The following is a 22,321-nucleotide window of genomic DNA, read 5'->3' as shown; positions in this document are numbered from 1 at the left end:
CAGAGCCTGAAGGGGACCCCTTAGAGCCCCTATTCTTTGGGGTACGTGTACCTCTTTTACCCATAGTGCAAAGCAACAAAAGGTAGAGGTACCACAAAAAAATGCGCTGACTGCGGAGCCCTGTAGTTCAGCAACTGCCGCGGCTACTTAAGACTCCGCCTGGTGCCTAAGTAAATGCTGCCTGGGAATGCCTGTGTCTCCCACACTCACATGTGCCTGTCAGCTCTGTGTCCCTCCATAGGTTGTGTGCATCTGAAAAAGAGTGCACTTTAAAGCCTGTGTAGCCTAGTGCTCCGCCCCCTGTCCTCCGACCACTTCTGCCCGCCCCCGCCTGTTTTTAAAAACTAGCGTTTCCCACGCGAGCAGAGGCTCTAACCCTGCTGGCAGGCATGGAGGAGGCTGGGACAGAGGAAAGGGAAGGGGCAGTGGATGTGAAGCCATTGTACTGGTGGCGGCAGTGGACGGGAGCGGGTGGTGGGGTATATTACCGCTCTCTGCCCAGGCCTGTCTCAGCCCCCTAATCCGTGGAGGGAGAATCCCGGAAGGAAAAAAAACCCTTACCTTCATCCTTCCTGGAGCATGGCTGGAGGAGCATAGAGCGTGGACACCCAGCAGACAGATCAGAGATTAAAAGGTATGTGCTCTTAGCAGCCTCCGGTGGCGACTATAGGCACAGCATACATTCACTTAAAAGGAGAAAACCTACTAGAACTAGAAAAACTATGGAGGAGTCTCCCTTACCTTATCCAGCTGCAGGGTCTGAATAACAGACCCAATCTTCACCTCTCATGGTGGGCTCCGTTAGTAAAAAAAACCTTCAGAGACTGGGGCCCCCTTAAATAGGGGGATCCGCAGTTCTGGGCCCGTAAAGCACCCTGCCAGGAATGTGGCTGTAAAATACCCAATACTGGATCCCAGGGTCCAGTTCTCTAAAAAGAGAAGCGTTACAGGTAAAACCTTGTTTCTTCTGACACGAGGCTCGGGTACCGTCCAATTCGGCCTGGAAAAGACACCTTGAATGGATCCAGTTGCATAGCTGGCCCCAGTAAGGATATTCCAGCGGAGCTCAGCACAGCACATCTTTACTTGTGACCAACACCTAAAAAACTGGCGAAAAAATTGAGGTACCTCCTGTAGGGGGAGGGGTTGTATGGGGGATTGAACTTCCTGTCTAGGGTGTGCCAGTGTCCAATCACCTAGTGATACCCTATAACCCACCAGCAATTACTGAGTCTCTGTATCCCGTGATGTACGAGAAAGAAAAAGGTATTTCCGTAAGTTAAGGAATATCAAATATTCTAACAGAGTTGTATGAAAGAGAGTACTTCTTCCCCACATGAGAGCTGTGATGTCCAGCAACATTCATATAGAAGACATTTCCCACACTCAAGGCACTAATACACCTCAACAGTTGTGTGGAATCCCTGATGTACAGGAAGACAGGACTTCAGAGAGGAACAATTCCCTCACTCAGGACAGGAATACGGCTTCTCCCCCGTGTGAGTTCTCTGATGTCTGTAAAGATAAGACTTCTGTGAAAAACATTTCCCACACTCAGGACAGGAATGTGGCTTCTCTTCCGTGTGAGATCTCTGATGTGTGTAAAGATAGGACTTGTCTGAAAAACATTTCCCGCACTCAGGACAGGAATACGGCTTCTCCCCCGTGTGAGATCTCCGATGTGTGGAAAGACTGGACTTCTGTGAAAAACATTTCCCACACTCAGGACAGGAATACGGCTTCTCCCCTGTGTGAGATCTCTGATGTGTGTAAAGATAGGACTTGTCTGAAAAACATTTCCCACACTCAGGACAGGAATACGGCTTCTCCCCCGTGTGAGATCTCTGATGTCTGTAAAGATGGGACTTCACTGAAAAACATTTCCCACACGCAGGACAGGAAAATGGCTTTTCTCCTGTGTGAGATCTCTGATGTACAACAAATTCTGACTTTTGTAAAAAACATTTCCCACACTCAGAACAGGAAAATGGCTTCTCCTCCGTGTGAGAACTCTGATGCTTGTAAAGACCGGACTTCTGTGGAAAACATTTCCCACACTCAGGACAGGAATACGGCTTCTCCCCCATGTGAGATTTTTGATGTTTGTAAAGACTGGATTTCTCCGAAAAACATTTCCCGCACTCAGGACACGAGTAAGGCTTTTCTCCTGTGTGAGACCTCTGGTGTTTGACAAGAACTGATTTTTGTGCAAAACATTTCCCACACTCAGAACAGAAATATGGCTTCTCTCCCGTGTGCAATCTATGATGATTAGAAAGATTGGACTTATCTGAAAAGCATTTCCCACATACAGGACAGGAATATGGCTTTTCCCCTGTATGAGTTCTTTTATGCACATTAAGTTTTGATTTAGAATGGAAACCCTTCCCGCACTCAGTACAGGAAAAAATCTTCTCTGTTGGAAGGACGGCCCCGTCCCTCACAGTCTGAGGTTCCTCAGGATAAGAGGAATACGATGGTCCATCTACACTGTGTGGTGCCGGATGGACATTTGAGGTAGTCGGGTTTTCTCCTGGACTATACTGTGTGATGTCCTCATCTTCTACTTTACAGTCTGGAGACAAAGTGAGACAATCCTCTGAGGTTTTCCTCATCTCCCGTCCATCTACTAAAATAGAAATAAAGAGATTATTACTAGACATGAGCTGATTGGTTCCCCTAAACCAGGACTCCGCCCACATCAGGCAGCTTTGTCTCTGAGGATCTTACAATTCCCCCCTCAAGGTAACTAGTAAATGGATCCTCTGATCTCCTACCAGATCATTTCTTTATTCATGGACCTTAGTCAGAGAGTGAGGAAACAACGAGAACTGTCTTTTATAGGAGTGACAGTGATGAGGGGATTGTAGGACGAGTGTCCCCTCCCCCTCTATCACTCATTGCCATCTTCCCAACACAAGAAGTCCTGCACTTCCTTATTTAGTCCATGATTTAGTCATGAATAACAGCGGGGCTGAGCCCCACCAGAGGTCAGAGTGAGGATGGGGGGAGAAAACAAAGATGAAGACTGGACTGATCCTGAAGACCCCCATCATTGGGTTATTGACTCCTCCCTCATTATCACTTTCTGTTTAAGGTTCCAAAGTCTGAGGATGTTATCACATTATTATCATCATGTAAAAGTCTGTGCTCCAATCAAATCATCAGATATAAAATGCCCAGCTGGTAGGAAATGGGTGTAACAAAAGAAAATACATATTATGTGTATATATAGCAGTGGGTAGAGGGGAGAGAGCAGAAGTCAGGACTATGTAATATACATCATATTGTATAAGATACAACAGATAGGACTATATAGTATCAGAATGATGTAATGTACAACACAGAGTATATAGTGCAGGGGTCAGGAGTATATAATGTACAGCATATAATATATAGTGTAGGGGTCAGGAGTATGTAATGTACAACATAGAGTATATAGTGCAGGGGCCAGACTGCTGGTTGGAAGCTAAAAAGTGGGGACCTTAAGTGGAGAGTGTGAACAAGATTTGCTTTTTGACTGCCGGTGATTGCTGAGTTGCATTTTTAGGTTCTTTTGTTGGGGTTTTTCCTTGTAGCTTTTTAACACCTTTTTCTGTCACTTTTTAAACAGCTTTTTTTTTTTGCTTCCTTTTGAGTACCTGTGTATTGCCTTGTTGAGTGCCTGTGTATTGTCTTGTTGAGTACCTGTGTATTGTCTTGTTGAGTACCTGTGTATTGTCTTGTTGAGTATTAGTTTTAGGAAGTTAGTTGTTAGGTAATTTGGACAGGGTATAATCCCCAATCCTCATTAAATTAGTAGGTATGATGGAGGTGTGGAGATGCGGCTTTGGTGTATATCTTTTGGCATGTATGCATTCCTTGATCATCTGATGGAGGGTGAATACTGCTGTGCAAAATGTAAGCGTATTGTTTCCCTGGAATCCCAGGTTCTGAATCTGAGGAAGCAACTGTCAGCACTCAGAAGTCCCTCCATACTAAAGAGCCAGGAACGTACACAGTAGGTGCCACCACAGAGGTAGGTGTAGACAAAGAGGTGCAGGCACTAGGAAAGAGTAGATGGGTGACAGTCAGGAAGGGTAGAGGGGGAAGTGCCAGGGAAGCCAATCCAGGGCTGGAGCATTCCAATAAGTACACTCCATTGAGTGACATTGGTGAAACCAGTCAGAGACCAGCACTGCTGGAGATGAGGGACTCTCCTAGCCACCGGGGGAAGAACTCCTCCAGTGAGAGTGGGGGGAAGTGAAGGGAAAGGAAAGACAGATTCTTGTGGTAGGGGACTCAATTCTTAGGCCGCGTACACACGGGCGGACTGTTCGCCCAACTTAGTTTGTCAAACAATCCGACAAACAGTCCGCTCAAAATTTGCATGAGCGGACTTGACCACACACGATGAACGAACAGTCCGCTGAAAGCGTGCGCGATGACGTAAATGGCACGTACGACAGGACTAGAAAAACGACGTCCTATACACTGCAATGCAACCTTCGGCGTGTAAATCCTTTCTGAGCATGCGCGGAACTTAGTTTGACGAACAAGCCTACACACGAGCGGACTGTCCGCTCAAACCAAGTTTCAGCGGACTGTCTTACGGGAATTCCGAAAAACTTTGTTCGCCAGACTGTCCGCTGAAACTGTCCGCTGAAGCCCACACACGAGCGGACTGTCCGCTGAAACACTGTTCAGCGGACAAAGTTGGGCGAACAGTCCGCCCGTGTGTACGCGGCCTTAGAAGGACAGGAAGGCCAATCTGTAACAAAGACCAGAAGTGTCGAACAGTATGTTGTCTACCGGGCATTCGGGGTCAATTGGCTTCAGTATAAATCACACAAATAGGAAACATAAGGGAAATACAAAGACATTGAATTTCAAAACAGCCAACTTCCCTAAACTATGAACCTTGCTAAAAGGCATAAACTGGGATAAAATCTTAGGAACAAAGAACGCGGAGGAGAGATAGGTTTGCTTTAAGAACATATTAAATAAGGGCATTAGCCAATGCATCCCATTGGGCAATACATTTAAAAGAGCGAACAAAAGTCCTGGATGGCTTAACTCCAATGTAAAAATGCATATAAAAGCAAAGGAGAAGGCCTTAAAAAAAACACAAGGTTGAGGGATCATCATCAGCATTCAGACTTGATAAAGAATGCAATAACAAATGTAAGGGTGCAATTAGGACGGCTAAGATAGAACATAAAATACACATAGCGGAGGAGAGCAAAAAAAAAATCTCAAGAAATTCTTTATGTAAACAGTAAAAAAGGGAGGACAGACCATATTGGCCCCATAAAGAATGAGGAAGGACATCTGGTTGCAAAGGATGGGGAGATGGCGAAGGTATTGAATTTATTCTTCTCCTCTTCACAAGAGAATCAAGGGGCTTCAGTAACCAAAACTGCAGTGTTTATCTTCATTACACATCACAGGAAGCACCTCCATGGTTAACAGAGGACTTTTACTGACAGTCTACTGACTGGAATGGTATCAAGTGATTGGAGAAAATCCAATGTAGCACCAATATTTAAAAAGGGGCCAAAATACATCCCTGGGAATTACAGACCAGTTAGCCTAACATCAATAGTATGTAAACTCTTGGAGGGGATGATGAGGGACTATATACAAGATTTTAGTAATGAGAACGGTGTCATTAGCAGTAATCAGCATGGATTCATGAAGAATCGTTCTTGCCAAACCCATCTATTAACCTTCTATGAGAAGGTGAGTTGCCATCTAGATAAAGGAAGGCCCGTAGACGTGGTGTATCTGGATTTTGCAAAAGCATTTGACACAGTTCCCCATAAACGTTTACTGTACAAAGTAAGGTCTGTTGGCATGGACCATAGGGTGAGTACATGGATTTAAAACTGGCTACAAGTGTGAGTTCAGAGGGTGGTGATAAATGGGGAGTAGTCGAAATGGTCAGGGGTGGGTAGTGGGGTCCCCCAGGGTTCTGTGCTGGGACCAATCCTAGTTTATTTATTCATAAACAACCTGGAGGATGGGGTAAACAGAGCAATCTCTGTATTTGTGGACGATATTAAGTTAAGCAGGACAATAACTTCTCCGCAGGATGTGAAAACCTTGCAAAAAGATCTGAACAAATGAATGGGGTGGGCAACTACATGGCAAATGAGGTTAAATGTAGAAAAATGTAAAATAATGCATTTGGATAGCAAAAAGTTAAAAGCAATCTATATACTGGGGGGGAAAACCTCTGGGGGAATCTAGGATGGAAACTGACCTGGGGGTCCTAGTAGATGATAGGCTCAGCAATGCCAAGCTGCTGCTAACAAAGCAAACAGAATATTGGCATTAAAAAGGGGATCAACTCCAGAGATAAAATGATAATTCTGCTGCTCTACAAGACTCTGGTCCGGCTGCACCTAGAGTATGCTGTCCAGTTTTGAGCACCAGTCCTCAGGAAGGATGTACTGGAAATGGAGCAACTACAAAGAAGGGCAACAAAGCTAATAAAGGGTCTGGAGGACATTAGTTATGAGGAAAGGTTGTGAGCACTGAACTTATTCTCTCTGGAGAAGAGACGCTTGAGAGGGGATATGATTTCAATTTATAAATACCGTACTGGTGACCCCACAATAGGGAGAAAACTTTTTCACAGAAAGGAGTTTAACAAGACTCGTGGCCACTCATTAAAATGAGAAGAAAAGAGGTTTAACCTTAAACTACGTAGAGGGTTCTTTACAGTAAAAGCGGCAAGGATGTGGAATTCCCTTCCATAGGCGGTGGTCCCAGTGGGGGACATCGATAGTTTCAAAAAACTATTAGATAAGCACCCGAATGACCACAATGTTGGATACAGCGATATACAATGTAATACTGAGATACTGTATAATCACACACATAGGTTGCACTTGATGGACTTGTGTCTTTTTTTCAACCTCACCTACTATGTAACTATGCATCCAATGTAGACTATAAAGTATACAGTGTAAGGGTCAGGACTCATAATATTGGTATTCAGTAATCAGTGGAAGATGAAATGATTACATGAGACAAGTTGCAGAGGCCCCACACCGCTGCCTCCCATCTCCTGAGACTGCACTCAGTGACTTGGGTCTGAGACTATACAGACATATCCCTCCACCCGGCACAGCCAGCAGACAACAGAGCAAGTAATCCTGGGGGGTTGTTCTGTTAAGCCCCATACACACTATCAGATTTTCTGCTGATTTTTGTCTTCGGATTTACCAAAACCATATAATATGAGGTCAAACCTTAGGAGTTTCAATTTGTATGCAATTGGGCAGGCCCTTGTACTAAATGGTTTTGGTAAATCTGAAGACAAAAATCTGCAGAAAATCTGATAGTGTGTATGGGGCTTTAGTGATCTTACTAGACCCAGGCATGGGGAAGAAGACCCAAAGCACTTCTATGGTGAAAATGAACATTTTGCTGTCAGCTAGACCCCAGAATCTCCATAAATCCAGTCTAGATACATAAATTGTGTCTGAAGCACAGAGAAGGAAGATTATCCGAGAGAAATCCAGGAATACAGGACGGGGAACACAGCTCAGGAAAGTGACCAGGGGATTACAGGCTGATATCACCCAGCCCCCGCCCTACTCTGGACCAATCAGTGAGCAGTATGGGTGGAGAAATGTATTTAGTGTTAATGACCCACCTGTGCTGATCTCTGTAGGAGTGTCCTCCTCTATAAATGTCCCCGTTATTCCATCCTCCTTCATAGACTGCTGATCATCCCTCACATACCTCTCTTCTTCTTCTGATTTCACCTCAAATTCTATATCCATTGGATCTCCACTCTAAACCAAGAAAATTTGAGAGAATATCATCTGTAAAATTTAAGCTCATGTAAAAAATCCACACACCATCTCTACGAATCCATGTTCTAGTTGTTCAGTCCCACCAACCTTGTAACAGTGGGGGATGGTGTGATCTTCCTGTGTGGAATTTCGGGAATACAGAGGACGGGGACATCTCTCTGGTGGGTTCCTGGTATTTGGAGGTTCCATCATATCCTTGTGTCCTCCTGAAAACTCCTCCATCACTCCATACTCCTCATCCTCCTCTTTATACTCTTCTTTAACTTCAATATTATCATCCCCGAGGTTTCCACTCTGAAAGACATGATACAACATTCATTGTAACAATCATGCTGTGTATAAATCAGAATTATCTGTGATTGTTCCTTATCTACCTGATGATGGTGGGGGATGGTGTGACCTTCCTGTGTGGAATCCCGGGAATACAGAGGACGGGGACATCTCTCTGGTGGGTTTCTGTAGCTGGATGACTCCACCATGGTGTCCTGGTACAGATCTTTGTGTTCTTTTAGAGACTCCTCCATCCATAATGGGTTCCCATTACTGGATCCATCTGTAGGAAACACACACACTGACTGAATACATTGTTTCTATGTGTTTATCAGATGATGGGGGATCTAGGTGGAGCCTCCGTACTGCTCTCTCCTTTACAATAAAGTCTCCTCTTACCCGGTGATGTGAGGGGCGGCTGATTGTCCATCATGACGTCCTTGTAGAGATCCTTGTGTCCTTCTAAATACTCCCACTCCTCCATGGAGAAATAGACAGTGACATCCTGACACCTTATAGGAACCTGACACACACAATGATACAGTCACCATCCAGACACATCCCTTGTCTGTTACTGGATAATGTCCCACAATTCCCAGAATCCTCCTCACCTCTCCTCCATCATCTCTCTGGTGACTTCTAGAATCTTCTTTGTATTTCTCTATTCTATCAGGGAGGGAGGTGGAGGCAATGTGATGGTCATATGATCTCCAGACTTCACAGGAGGAAAACTCTAGATCTGAACACAAATAGCAAAATCAAATGATATTCCCAGAATCCTCCTCACCTCTCCATTCAGGTCTCCATTTTATTAAAGTCCCACTTCAGACTGAGATATAATTCACCCACACAGGACCCCCACATTCTGCTGGTTCAAAGCTTGTAGCAGGTATTCTGATGTCATTACATACAATGCAGGACTAACAGACCCACTTTGCTAGTGAGGATACCAAGGGACCGCCCACATCCTAAGGGGATCAGTAAGAATACAATACAAAGAATACAATAGTGCAGCGGGGAGAATTCCCCCATCCCCCTCCAATGTGTGGATGGGGGAATCACTTCAATTTTTTTCCTCTCATCCTGCTGGATGAACAATAAAACTGAACCATGTATGGCCAGATTCGGAAGAAAAATATATTAATTGTCAACCGATCCCCCTGAAGGGGTTAATCTATGTATTACCTCCTCTGCCACCAGTTCATGCAGTGTCTTCTCTCTACGTCTTTCCAAATGGAATGTCCTTTGTCCTGTTTGTAGCTGATATCACTTCCTGTCTGTACCTGATATCACTTCCTGTCTGTATTCAATAGAGACTTCCTGTCTGGGTAGAGGTGAGATTACCACCTTGTGGAGATCAGAGGAACTGCAGCTCAAGAAACATATAATGTGATCATGCCCTTGTGCTGTGTGTGTGTGTATGTACAGTGGTACCTTTGATTACCAGCCTAGTCCGTTCCAGGAGTAAGGTACCAGGCCCTTCTGAGAGAGAGACCAGCCTTCATCCTAGCTCTCTCCAGCAAGGGTCCTCCCCTGGATTTCCTCATCTTGGCTCGGCTTCTTCCATTCCGGCAAGACAGCCTAAGGACGACCTCTGCGGTAGTAGGCCCCAGACAGGCTTCTGGGCCTACTTGCACAGCTGCAGCAACATAGCCTCCAGGCCTAGAGGGCCACAAGGTCAGGACTGCCTAGAGCACATGGCGTCTGTCCCATAAATACTCCCTCCCAGAATGCACAGCGGCAGGAACCTCCTACTGGGCTGTTTCTGGAAAAGAATATGTATCACAGCTCAACCCTGTTGCTATTCTCACACTGTCCTGTGGTATCAGTGACACCTACTGGCAAAAGTGGGAAATGCACAACACAGTCAAGATTAGAACAGATTCAATAAACGATGTACATTTAATCTGAGCTGGTTATAGCTCAGCAAACTAAATTTACAGTGTAGCCCCATATTTTAGGATCAGGGGGCTACACTTGTAATCCAAAGCACTCACATATCAGAGTTTCCCCATAGAAGTCAATGGAAATGAAGATAATTTGTTCCACACTGACTTCTATTGCATGCAATACCGCATATGGCCAGAGGTTGGGGGGCGCCAGAGAGACTCAGAAATACTCTGAGACTGCTCGACTACATTCAGAAAGGCTTGGAAACATTCCGGAACGGAGTATTTCCGAGTGTTTCTGAGTATTTCCGAATGGCTCCGAGTGTCACCGGCGCCCCCGCACCTGTGGCCAAATGGCCAAATTTGGTACTGCACACCGCAGAAGCTTGAATCCTACTCGTCTTGTGAGACAACACATTTGCAAACCGAGTCAGGATTTTAAAAAAATAATTGTTTGCATTGTGAAACGCTCGTTACCGGGTTACTCGCAATCCAAGGTTCCACTGTACTGAATATCCGTCCACTTTCTCCCTGAGTGTGTATAAAGAGGCGGAGCTCTGAGTGTGTATGAAGAGGCTGAGCTCTGAGTGTGTATGAAGAGGTGGAGCCCTGAGTGTGTATGAAGAGGCGGAGCTCTGAGTGTGTATGAAGAGGAGGAGCTCTGAGTGTTTATGAAGAGGGTGAGCTCTGAGTGTGTATGAAGAGGCTGAGCTCTGAGTGTGTATGAAGAGGCTGAGCTCTGAGTGTGTATGAAGAGGAGGAGCTCTGAGTGTGTATGAAGAGGCGGAGCTCTGAGCGTGTATGAAGAGACGGAGCTCTGAGTGTGTATAAAGAGGCGGAGCCCGAGCGTGTATGAAGAGGCGGAGCTCTGAGTGTGTATGAAGAGGAGCTCTGAGTGTGTATGAAGAGGCGGAGCTCTGAGTGTGTATGAAGAGGCGGAGCACTGAGTGTGTATGAAGAGGCGGAGCTCTGTGTATAAAGAGGCGGAGCTCCTGCTGGAACAGCAGTCAGAGAAGGAGGAGTCTCGGATGGAGATGACAGGAAGCGCAGCAGACTTGCAGGAGTGAGCGAGGAGGATCCGTTTCCTTTGCCATCGGAGGTGAGGAGAGTGTGAAGGATGTTGGTGACTCTGGTAGATGAAAAGCTGGGAGTCATATTGCTCTGGTGAGTGGGGAAGCACCACTAAGGGGGCGCCCTCACCATCACGTGTGGAAGAGGAGGAAGAAGGCGTGGCTACACTACAGCTGCCACAGTTTGGGGCACTGAGAACTTTACACCTTATCAACTTTTCACTGATTGGTGGATTTTTGTTTAGCAAAATAAGTTCATTTAAGTAGATGCAAAGTGGAAACAGGGGACTTGCAGAGAACACTATATTGAGTACAAAATATTGTATGATTACATGAATTTGCACAGAGTAGGTGTAAAGTGGAAGCAGTAGATCTGCAGAGAATATTATTTGAGCCCCTAGCACTTTATATATGAATGTCTCCACATATTGTAGTGTATTTGTGATGATTTATGTGCACACACAATAGGATAGCGCTGTGACACATAATGCTCTTCTAGGTGATAAAGGGAACACTTACCTTTATTACAGCAGCAGTCCGGTATAAGTTATTTCTGTAGGTATTTGAGTTGTTATACATAGCGCGGGTTTTATTCTATTTATATTGGGGACATAATTGGCCAAATCTGGGGATCAGGAGCCATTTCCACCCTTTACTCTCGGCTGGGGCTCTTTGTATCCATATAACAGTTTTTTTTTCTTTTTTCTTTTTTTATTTAGCTCACGGTGTGTGAACACACTCAAAAACATCACCTGGTGCCCAAGAAATGTCCACACACATAAAGAGTGAAACACAAAAATGTGCAACTGGTGTACACAAGTCCTCTAAAATCAGAGGACCTTGCCCTGATCCCCCCCGGGGGCGTTAGGCTCTAGACGGGGACTGGGGTACTTACACTTGGTCTGGCTGAAACCAGACGGACCCCATCCTCTAGAGGGTCTGCCGGGAAAACAAACCCATCCAAGTACTAGGTGGGGCTCCGTCGAAGGGAGACCCCATGAGAGAGGGCAAACTAAGCCAAAAGGCCATGTCCACCCCCCTACCAAGACTTTCAGGGCAGGCCCGAGGACCCACACCCTACCAATCACACGTGCAAAAACACACAAAAAAGTGACAAACATGGGATTTAACTAAAAGAAAGTGGGGGGAAGGAAGTGGAGTGGAGAGTGAAAGGTGCTCATTGTGTGATACAATGACCATGTCCTCCGGCCAGGAATCAAAAATTCCTCTGGTCCCAGCCAAAAGGCCAGGCCCTGGACGAATATGGGGGAAAAAAGTGTGATATGGTGTCGTGACCGTGTTGCTATAAATGAAAGTGACCCTCACTCACAGTGATATTACGGCACCCCTGCACTGCCACTCCAGGGGAACATACACCATGGACTTCTTTTTGGGCCCGACCCTCAGCCAGACCATAGTTGCCGAATTTCCCGGGACATTCCCGGGATTAGGACATTTGTCCCAAATTAATTTTGTCCCGGGAAATGTCCCGGGAAATTCGGTTTGTATTGAATTAAATTTCCCGTTTTTTGCCACCGGCCGCTAGAGGTCAGCGGCCGGCGGGGGCAATGTCTCCGCTGGCCGCCATTTTTAAGAAGACCAGAAGTTGGTCTACACCTGTGGCGCCGCCCACCCCGCCAGTGTGTGTGTAAAGTGTAGTGGGCGGCGCCACAGTTAAATCTCTCCGCGCGGCAACGGCGGCATGTCCGGGGCCAGTCTGTCACTGTTGTCGGGGCGGGGGCCAGTCAGATGTCGGGGGCCAATCTGTGAATGTATGTGGGGGCCAGGATGTGGGGGGTCAGTCTGTGGATGTCGGGGGCCTGTCTGTGGATGTCGGGGGCCAGTCTGTGGATGTGGGGGCCAGTCTATGGATGTCGGGGGCCAGTCTGTGGATGTCGGGGCCAGTGGTATGTCAGGGGCCAGTCTGTGGATGTGGGGGCTAGTCTGTGGATGTCGGGGGCCAGTCTGTGGATGTGGGGGCCAGTCTGTGGATGTCGGGGGCCAGTCTGTGGATGTGGGGGCTAGACTGTGGATGTCGGGGCCAGTGGTATGTTGGGGGCCAGTCTGTGGATGTCGGGGGCCAGTCTGTGGATGACGGGGGCCAGTCTGTGGATGTCGGGCTAGTCTGTGGATGTGGGGGCCAGTGGTATGTCGGGGGCCAGTCTGTGGATGTGGGGGCTAGTCTGTGGATGTCGGGGCCAGTGGTATGTTGGGGGCCAGTCTGTGGATGTGGGGGGCCAGTCTGTGGATGTGGGGGCCAGTCTGTGGATGTGGGGGCTAGTCTGTGGATGTCGGGGGCCAGTGGTATGTCGGGGGCCAGTCTGTGGATGTCGGGGGCCGGTCTGTAGATGTCGGGGGCCGGTCCGCGGATGTTGGGGCTAGTCTGTGGATGTCGGGGCCAGTGGTATGTCGGGGGCCAGTCTGTGGATGTGGGGGCTAGTCTGTGGATGTCGGGGCCAGTGTTATGTTGGGGGCCAGTCTGTGGATGTCGGGGGCCAGTCTGTGGATGGTGGGGGCTAGTCTGTGGATGTCGGGGGCCAGTGGTGTGTCGGGCCAGTCTGTGGATGTCGGGGGCTAGTCTGTGGATGTGGGGGGCTAGTCTGTGGATGTGGGGGCCAGTCTGTAGATGTGGGGGGCCAGTCTGTGGATGTCGGGGGGCCGGTCTGTGGAGTATGTGGGGGCCAGTCTGTGGAGTATGTGGGGGCCGGTCTGTGGAGGATGTGGGGGGGCAGTCTGTGGATGTGGGGGGGGGCGGTCTGTGGATATCAGAGGGGCACCAGATGTAAGGAGGGGTTCCGCTGATGGACACAGATGTGAGAAAGGTACCTCTGATGGGGCACCTGATGTAAGGACAGACTCCGCTTGGGACACCTGATGGCCTCTGGTAGCAGGCAACGTGGCTAGTGACGCGCTCATGGCTCCCACTGATTCTGCATTATGGTGAGTTGAATGATTTCATTTCATATTACAATGTAATAATAGAAATAATGCGCTTCTATTATCCTGACACCATAACAATCATGGCGCCGGGATAATTGAAGCGCCAACACCAGTTATTTGGAGTATCTTTATCTGCTGATTGTCAAACTCTGGAAAACACATATTGCTATTATGGTGTAGGATCGGGGGGCTGCTGTCCCTCCTTTCCCTCTCCCCCCTCCTTTCCCTCTCCATCCCCCTCCTTTCCCTCTCCACCCCCCTCCTTTCCCTCTCCATCCCCCTCCTTTCCCTCTCCATCCCGCATTCATCTCAGACTCTAACCACACCCCTTTGAGCCACGCTCATCCAAGCCACGCCCACTATTTACCGTAAACCACGCCCACATTTTGCCACGCCCCCTAATTATAACACGACTCCGCCTACTGCCAAAAAAGTGTCCCGATTTTTTTTTTTACAATGTTGGCAACTATGTTAGACCAGTGCAGCCCTCCGTCCCTTCCAGATAGAGAGCCCTTTCAGGTTTTCTGGGGGAGAGCCACGGGCATCAGCGCAGCCTCCACTGGTACTAGCCTTTCCAGGCCCCCATCAATCCAGCAGATTTGCATAACACCACCCCCAGCCCTCATTCAGGGTGATGACAGCTAGACATGCGCACACCAAAAGAATGTGTTTTGTTTCATTTTGTTTCTTTACGTTCCTGTTGATTCGTAATGATTTGTAATTTCGTAAGATGCAGGTTTTCATATTCAGACTCGTTCGTATTTTGTAACAGTTTTATTTTCATTGATACGAAATGATTCGTAATTCCGTTAGTCTAAGCCCTTGTACACATGGTCGGACGGAAAATGTCCAATTGGACTGTGTTGTCGGATAATCCGACAGTGTGTGGGCTCCATCGGACTGTTTCCGTTGGAATGTCCAACCGACAAAGTTTTAGAGCTGGGCTATAAAATTTTCCGACAACATGGTCCGATGGGACTTTGTCCGATCGTTTGTAGAGAATTTCGATCAGACAAAGTGCCACGCATGCTCAGATCAAATTCCTAGACCAAAGCTATTGGCTACTAGCCTCAACGTAGTCCCATCGTAATGAAATAACGTCATCACGTTACGTACGATCGGATTTTCCGACAACTTTGTCCGACTGTGTGTATGCAACACCAGTTTCGGACAAAATCCGTCGGACAAAATCTGACGGATTTTGTTGTCGGAATGTCCGACCGTGTGTACAAGGGCTTATGATTCGTAATTTCGTAAGACGTGAGGTTTCATATTCTGACTCGTTCGTATTTTCGTAACAGTTTTATTTTCATTGATACGAAATGATTCGTAATTCCGTTTTTTAATTTGCTTTGATTAAAAATTCATAATTTTGTTAGATAATAATTTTTGTTTATTGGTAGTAATTTAGTAATTGTTACTTTTGTGAGATTGCCTTTTTCGTTGATTCGTACTTTTGTAGGAAATAAAGAATAATAATCTTATGCTTGCCTTTCTAATAAGTCCTTGTTGTGGAAATTTTTATTACTGTATGGTTGTCAGATGCCCACCAGTGTCAGTTTTGCTGTAATACGCTCATGTGAGGGTATTCGCTCATACAGATGTTGGTGGAAGACCATTGACTGCGGAAACCTTCCCTTGGACACGGCGGATCTGTTCGCTCTTTTGAGGATATTTGTTTATGCCTCACCAAGGGACTGGCCACTCCATGGCGACCGCATCTAAACTCCTAAGTAAGCAGATCTGCGTACATGGGAACCATAGCATAACCATACAAAATTATGGCCCACTGAGCAATGACAGAGTACGGCTCACATCATTGGTAGCAGTGGGAATGTGCACATGATCGTGTTCAGAGCCATATGCTTGCCGCATGGCTCAGCAAACGAACATCTGCACACGTCACTACTGTATTTCTATTTGAATATATACATGTGTTTGGTTCTTTTAAATGAATAAAAGTGTCTGATTGGCTGATTCTGAAGCCACCACCTTCTTTTGTTTTTTTTTCCATAGATTTTTATGACATTTTTGCACACTTACAGAAATAAGAAACATGGTCATTGATAACATTTTACATACATTATCCACTTACAGACCGGACCATTTTGCTGGTCAAAGACCAGGCCACTTTTTACGATTCGGCACTGCGTTGCTTTAACTGACAATTGCGCGGTCGTGCGACGTGGCTCCCAAACAAAATTGACGTCCTTTTTTTCCCACAAATAGAGCTTTCTTTTGGTGGTATTTGATCACCCCTGCTGTTTTTATTTTTTGCGCTATAAACAAAAATAGAGCGGCAATTTTGAAAAAAACGCATTATTTTTTACTTTTTGTTATAATAAATATCCCTCAAAAATATATAAAAAAAAATTTTTCCCTCAGTTTAGGCTGATACGTATTCTTCTACATATTTTTGGTAAAAAATATCACAATAAGCGATTATTGATTGGTTTGCGCAAAAGTTATAGCGTTTACAAAATAGGGATAGTTTTATGGCATTTTTATTATTTTATTTTTTTTACTAGTAATGGCGGCGATCAGCAATTTTTATTGTGACTGCGACATTGCGGCAGACACATCGGCCATTTTTGACACATTTTTGGGACCATTGTCATTTATACAGCAATTACTGCTATATAAATGCAGTGATTCCTGTGTAAATGACACTGGCAGTGAAGGGGTTAACCAGTGGGTGGCAGTGTAGGGGTTAAGTGTTCCTAGGGGCGTGTTACTAACTGTGGGGGGGTTGGGCTTTCATTTAGTGAACACTGATCTCTGCTCCAATCACATGGAGCAGAGATCAGCGTCACTAGTTGCTAGGCAGAACGGGGAGATGCTGTTTACACTGCATTTCCTCCATTCAGCCATCCCGTGAGACAATCGCGGGTATGCCCGCGGTGATCGAGTCTGCGGGACCCGCAACCGGACTCACGGGGGTCCCGACTGGCACGCGAGCGTGCCGCCGGCGGCGCTCTCGCGATGGCAGGGCGGCATTGAAGATTGGACGTACCTGTATGCCAATATGCCTGCCCGTGCCATTCTGCCAACGTACATCGGCGTGCGCCGGTCGGGAACCGGTTATAGTATTATAAAATGAATACAATACTGTCGGAATTCAACAAGAAGAAATATGCAGTTAAAAGTTGATGCTTTTTGTTCAAACTGTTGCGCTAATTGTAAACACAACGGGGGTAGTAACATTATCTAAATATGAAGGATTCCTTTGGTGGGAGAGTTTCCGGTATATATGTCTGCCTTGAGCCTAAGTATTAAGAGGTGAGGGGTGAAGTAATGGGGTATTGAGTGAAATAAGCAGTTAAACCTGTACAGGTCGACCCAATACTTGCTCACTTCTAAAGGGTTCTAACTGTGACTGGGAGGGGACCTATAGTTGCCCCATGGTGGTTCCTGCAGATATGGTTTACCAAACAAAATGTAGATCTTGTCCCCTGTATATAATTGGATTCCTCTGTAGTTTATGTGAACGTTGAAGATTGCTGCTGGTCCAGCCAGCAAGATTCAATGTGCATGAATGGAGTTAGGGTATGTCATGCATGTTTCAGCATGGGCCTAGTGTAAAGTCTAACAGTAACCTAAAGGTTGGGTAGAGTGGGAAAAGGTAAGGGGGGTTGAAGTGACAGAGTTCTCATGCATCCTAGTTGATTGGGGCTTGGCTTACCCCTGAAGAGGGTACAGGTGTGACTTGAGGGGTGTTAGTTCCTGTGGAGTCCCTGTAGTGTATCCAGCAAGCCCACGTGTTTCCATATTTAGTGTGATTGTCTTTAGCTTGGTGTATGAGCCTTTCCATTTCTGCTGTTTTTTTTCCACTCTGCCAAGCCATTCAGCAATAGTAGGGGGGGGGGGGGGGGGGGGGGTGGTTAGTACTTCTCCAATGGACAGGAATGCATTCAGTGGCAGCATTAATGAGGTGTAAGGTGAGGGATTTCCGGTATGCTGACCTTAGTATGGATGTGTGGTGGAGGAGATACTGTGCTGAGGTGAATTCCGGGGGATGGGAAGTGATTTGCACTATGAGGTCACGTACGTCCTTCCAGAATGATTGAATCAGTGGACATTCCCACCATATATATATGAGAGAACCGCGGGCGGAATTACATCGCCAGCATGGCGATGGAGGGACAGTTGGAAAGAATTAATTTATCTTATCAGGTGTTCGGTACCATCTAGAGTAAAGTTTGTATCTATTCTCTTGCGGCGATATGTTGAGGGACCCTTTGGGTCAGTTCACACAGGGGCAACTCAGATCCGACTTCAGGTCGCCCCTAGTCGCCTCAGGTCGGACAACATTTAAAAATCAATGTAAGTGAATGAGAGCCGTCTTAATGCACACTACTGAAGTCGCTCCGACTTCAGAAAAGGTTCCTGTACTACTTCAATCCGACTTGCAGGCGACTTGTACCCATTGATTTCAATGGAGGTCGCCTCCAAGTCGGATCTCCGTCTATACGGAGGCGACTCTGACAGAATTATAAGCTCTCAAGAGGGAACTCCACGCCAAATTTATGAAAAAAATGTGGCGTGGGTTCCCCCTCCGAGAGCATACCAGGCCCTTAGGTCTGGTATGGATTCTAAGGGGAACCCCCTACGCCGAAAAAAAGGGCGTGGGGTCCCCCCAAATCCAAACCAGACCCTTATCCGAGCACGATACCCGGATGGCCAGGAATGGGGGTGGGGGCGAGCGTGCGCCCCCCCTCCTGAGCCGTACCAGGCTGCGTGCCCTCAACATGGGGGGGTGCCTTGGGGAAGGGGGGCAGCGCGGCCCCCCCACCCCAAAGCACCTTGTCCCCATGTTGATGAGGACAAGGGCCTCTTCCCGACAACCCTGGCCGTTGGTTGTCGGGGTTTGCGGGTGGGAGGCTTATCGGAATCCGGGAGCCCCCTTTAATAAGGGGGCCCCCGGATACCGTCCCCCCACCCTATGTGAATGAGTATGGGGTACAACGTACCCCTACCCATTCACCTGTGAAAAAAAATGTAAAAAAAACACAACACAGGGTTAAAATAGTTTATTGCACAGCTCCGAGGGTCTTCCGTCTTCGGGGGTCTTCTCGCCGCACTCCTCCGCTATCTTCTGCTAGCTCTTTTGCTAGCGGAGGAGCCCGGCTTTCTTCTTCGTTGCCGCCCTCTTCTTCTGACTTCGGGGGTCTTGTCCCCCTCTTCGGTTATTCTTGCCGGGCCACCGCTTCTTCTTCCAGCTCTTTTACTAGCGGTGGCCCGGTCTTCTACTAATGGAGGGGGGGTTGTCTTGGGGGGATCTGTACTAATGGAGGGGGTGGTTTGTCCTGGGGATCTATACTAATGGAGGGGGGATTGTCCTGGGGGGATCTGTACTAATGGAGGGGGGGTTTGTCCTGGGGGATCTGTAATAATGGAGGGGGGTTTGTCCTGGGAGGGTCTGTACTAATGGAGGGGGTGGTTTGTCCTGGGGGATCTGTACTAACGGAGGGGGTTTGTCCTTGGAGGTCTGTACTAATGGAGGGGGGTAGTTTGTCCTGGGGGGAATCTGCATTAATGGAGGAGGTCGTTTGTCCTGGGGATCTGTACTAATGGAGGGGGGGGGGGGTTTGTCCAGGGGGGTCTGTACTAATGGAGGGAGGGTGGTTTGTCCTGGGAGGTCTGTACTATTGGAGGGGGGTGGTTTGCCCTGGGGGAGATCTGTACTAATGGAGGGGGGTGGTTTGTCCTGGGGGGGTCTGTGCTAATGGAGGGGGGTTGTTTGTCCTGGGGGGTCTGTACTAATGGAGGGGCGGTCTGTACTAATGGAGCGGGGTTTGTCCTGAGGGGATCTGTACTAATGGAGGGGGGCGGTTTGTCCTGGATTCTGTGCTAATAGGGGGGGGCGGTTTGTCCTGGAGGGGTCTGTAGTAATGGAGGGGGGTGGTTTGTCCTGGGGAATCTGTACTAATGGAGGGGGTGGTTTATCCTGGGGGGTCTGTACTAATGAGGGGTGGTTTGTCCTGGGGGGTCTGTACTAATGGAGGGGGGTTTGTCCTGGGGGGATCTATACTAATGGAAGGGGGATTGTCCTGGGGGGGATCTGTACTAATGGAGGGGGGGGTTTGTCCTGGGGGATCTGTAATAATGGAGGGGGGTTTGTCCTGGGAGGGTCTGTACTAATGGAGGAGGTGGTTTGTCCTGGGGGATCTGTACTAACGGAGGGGGTTTGTCCTTGGAGGTCTGTACTAATGGAGGGGGAAATTTGTCCTGGGGGTATGTACTAATGGAAGGGGGTTTGTCCTGGGGGCTGTGCTAATGGAGGGGAGTGATTTGTCTTGGGGGAGTCTGTACTAATGGAGGGGGTGGTTTGTCCTGGGGGGAATCTGTACTAATGGAGTGGAGTGGTTTGTCTTGGGGGGAGTCTGTACTAATGAAGGGGGTGGTTTGTCCTGTGGGGAATCTGTACTAATGGAGGGGGTGGTTTGTCCTGCGGGGAATCTGTACTAATGGAGGGGGTGTGGTTTATCCTGGGGAGCCTCTACTAATGGAGGGGGATTGGTTTGTCCTGGGGGGAATCTGTACTAATGGAGGGGGGGTGATTTATCCTGGGGGTCTGTACTAATGAGGGGTGGTTTCTCCTGGGGGTCTGTACTAATGGAGGGAGGGTTTGTCCTGGGGGGAATCTGTACTAATGGAGGGGGTGTGGTTTATCCTGGGGAGCCTGTACTAATGGAGGGGGATTGGTTTGTCCTGGGGGGAATCTGTACTAATGGAGGGGGGTGGTTAGTCCTGGGGGGTCTGTACTAATGGAGGGGGGGGCGGCCCTGTAGACTGTCACTGTCATCAGCGGCACACACACAGTGCAGCAGTGCCAGTGCTGATTGGCTCTCCTCTACTCGCACCATGTCAGCATGAATAAAGGAAAGCCAATATCCGGCACTTCCTGATTATAATGTGATTAGCTTGGATTGGACACAGCTGATCACACCGATCGCCACGTGCCCGAGCGGCTTATTCTTCTGGACGTCATATGACATCCAGTTAGGATAATGGAACCTCCGCCTGGCTGTCATTCTGCTATAAGCCGGGTGGGAAGGAGTTAAAAAATCATTTTAGGCCTGAAGATTATATAAAACCCCCAAAACGTGATATATTTTCTGAAAGCAGATACCATAGAGAATAAAATAGTGGTAGTTCCAATTTTTTATGTCACACAATATTACCGCAAAAGTCTCGGAAAAGCAAAATTTCTGTAAAAAAAATACACTAAAGTTCATTTCAGGGGCACAAAAACACAAAAAATTACCAATTTTTTTGGTAAAATATAAAAGGTTGTACCGAGTAAATAGATACCCAACATGTCAAACTTTAAATTAATGTGTGTCTGTGAAATGGCAACAGAATTTAGTACCCTATATTTTCTATAGGTGAAGCTTTAAAAGCTCCCTATAGGTCATCAGTTTAGTATTATGGAGGAGGTCTGGTGATAGAATTATTGCTCTCATTCCGTTGTGCGCGGCGATATGTAACATGTGTATCACAATCAACGTTTTCAGGCATAGGCGCCCCAATGTATTTGTTTGTACATGTGTATATGTGGGGGGTGGGGCCTTTTTTGGGGGGAGGGGTGATGTGCCTGGATTTAAATGTATATTTGTACAATTAAAAACTATATATAAAAAAAAAATCATCACATAGAGCAGCCTTTTTCAACCAGGATGCCTTGAGGCTTCTTCACAGGCGCCTTGGCAAAATGGCAAACAATTTCCCTAAAATGGGCAGAGGAAGTCTTTTAGTTACACAAAGCCTCAGGGTTGCATTGTACACCATTACAACCTTCAAGCTGCCAAACTCCTAACGACCAATGACATCATGAGTTGATAAGGAGGATGTCAGTTGTCTGAATATCATCCTTGTGCTTGCCCGCAGCAGGGCTAAATGTTAAAAAAACAAGGGGGATTCCCTTGAGAAAGTCACGTCACCTGTGACGCAACGTGTCGGGAGGAGCCGGCGATGATACTTCCGGTGGCTCGTATCCTAGGAAGTGCAGTAAGGAGAGTCATCCTGTTTTAAATTAATCTTACAAGGCTGTTTTACAACTATTAAAATGTGAGTGCATCTTTATAGAATATTCATAATAAATCAAGTATTTTATACAATCTTGCACGATGATCTTTTCGTTTTGCTTTGAGAATTTATACTTGGAGATTTTGATTGCAATATATGGGCAGAAGTTTTGCTGGATCCTGAATCAAACAGCTGATGTCTGTCACTCCTTGTTTTGGCTGATTTTCTGGATTATTATGTAGCACTGACCCCCGAAGGAGCTGCTGATTTGAATTGGGCCTGCACTCTACTGAGAAACCCCCCTTCTGAATGACTC

General features: G+C 47.1%; 1 protein-coding gene across 1 annotated transcript in view; it reads right to left on the bottom strand.

Annotated features, from left to right (window-relative positions):
- The window catches only part of LOC143986898 (uncharacterized), a 1,277,526-nt gene that overhangs the window by 259,584 nt on the left and 995,621 nt on the right, over positions 1-22,321 (bottom strand). Inside the window, 3 exon segments of the mRNA XM_077485305.1 lie at positions 1,449-2,629; positions 7,646-7,787; positions 8,183-8,356. Coding sequence (XP_077341431.1) covers positions 1,449-2,629; positions 7,646-7,787; positions 8,183-8,356 — 1,497 coding nt within the window.

This window comes from Lithobates pipiens, unplaced genomic scaffold (assembly GCF_037356315.1).
Source record: "Lithobates pipiens isolate NorthernLeopardFrog02 unplaced genomic scaffold, aLitPip1_a1.2 Scaffold_18, whole genome shotgun sequence".
Classification (NCBI taxonomy): Eukaryota; Metazoa; Chordata; class Amphibia; order Anura; family Ranidae; genus Lithobates; species Lithobates pipiens.
Note: the sequence above shows the minus strand (reverse complement) of the source record. Positions and strands in the feature narration are given on the sequence as shown.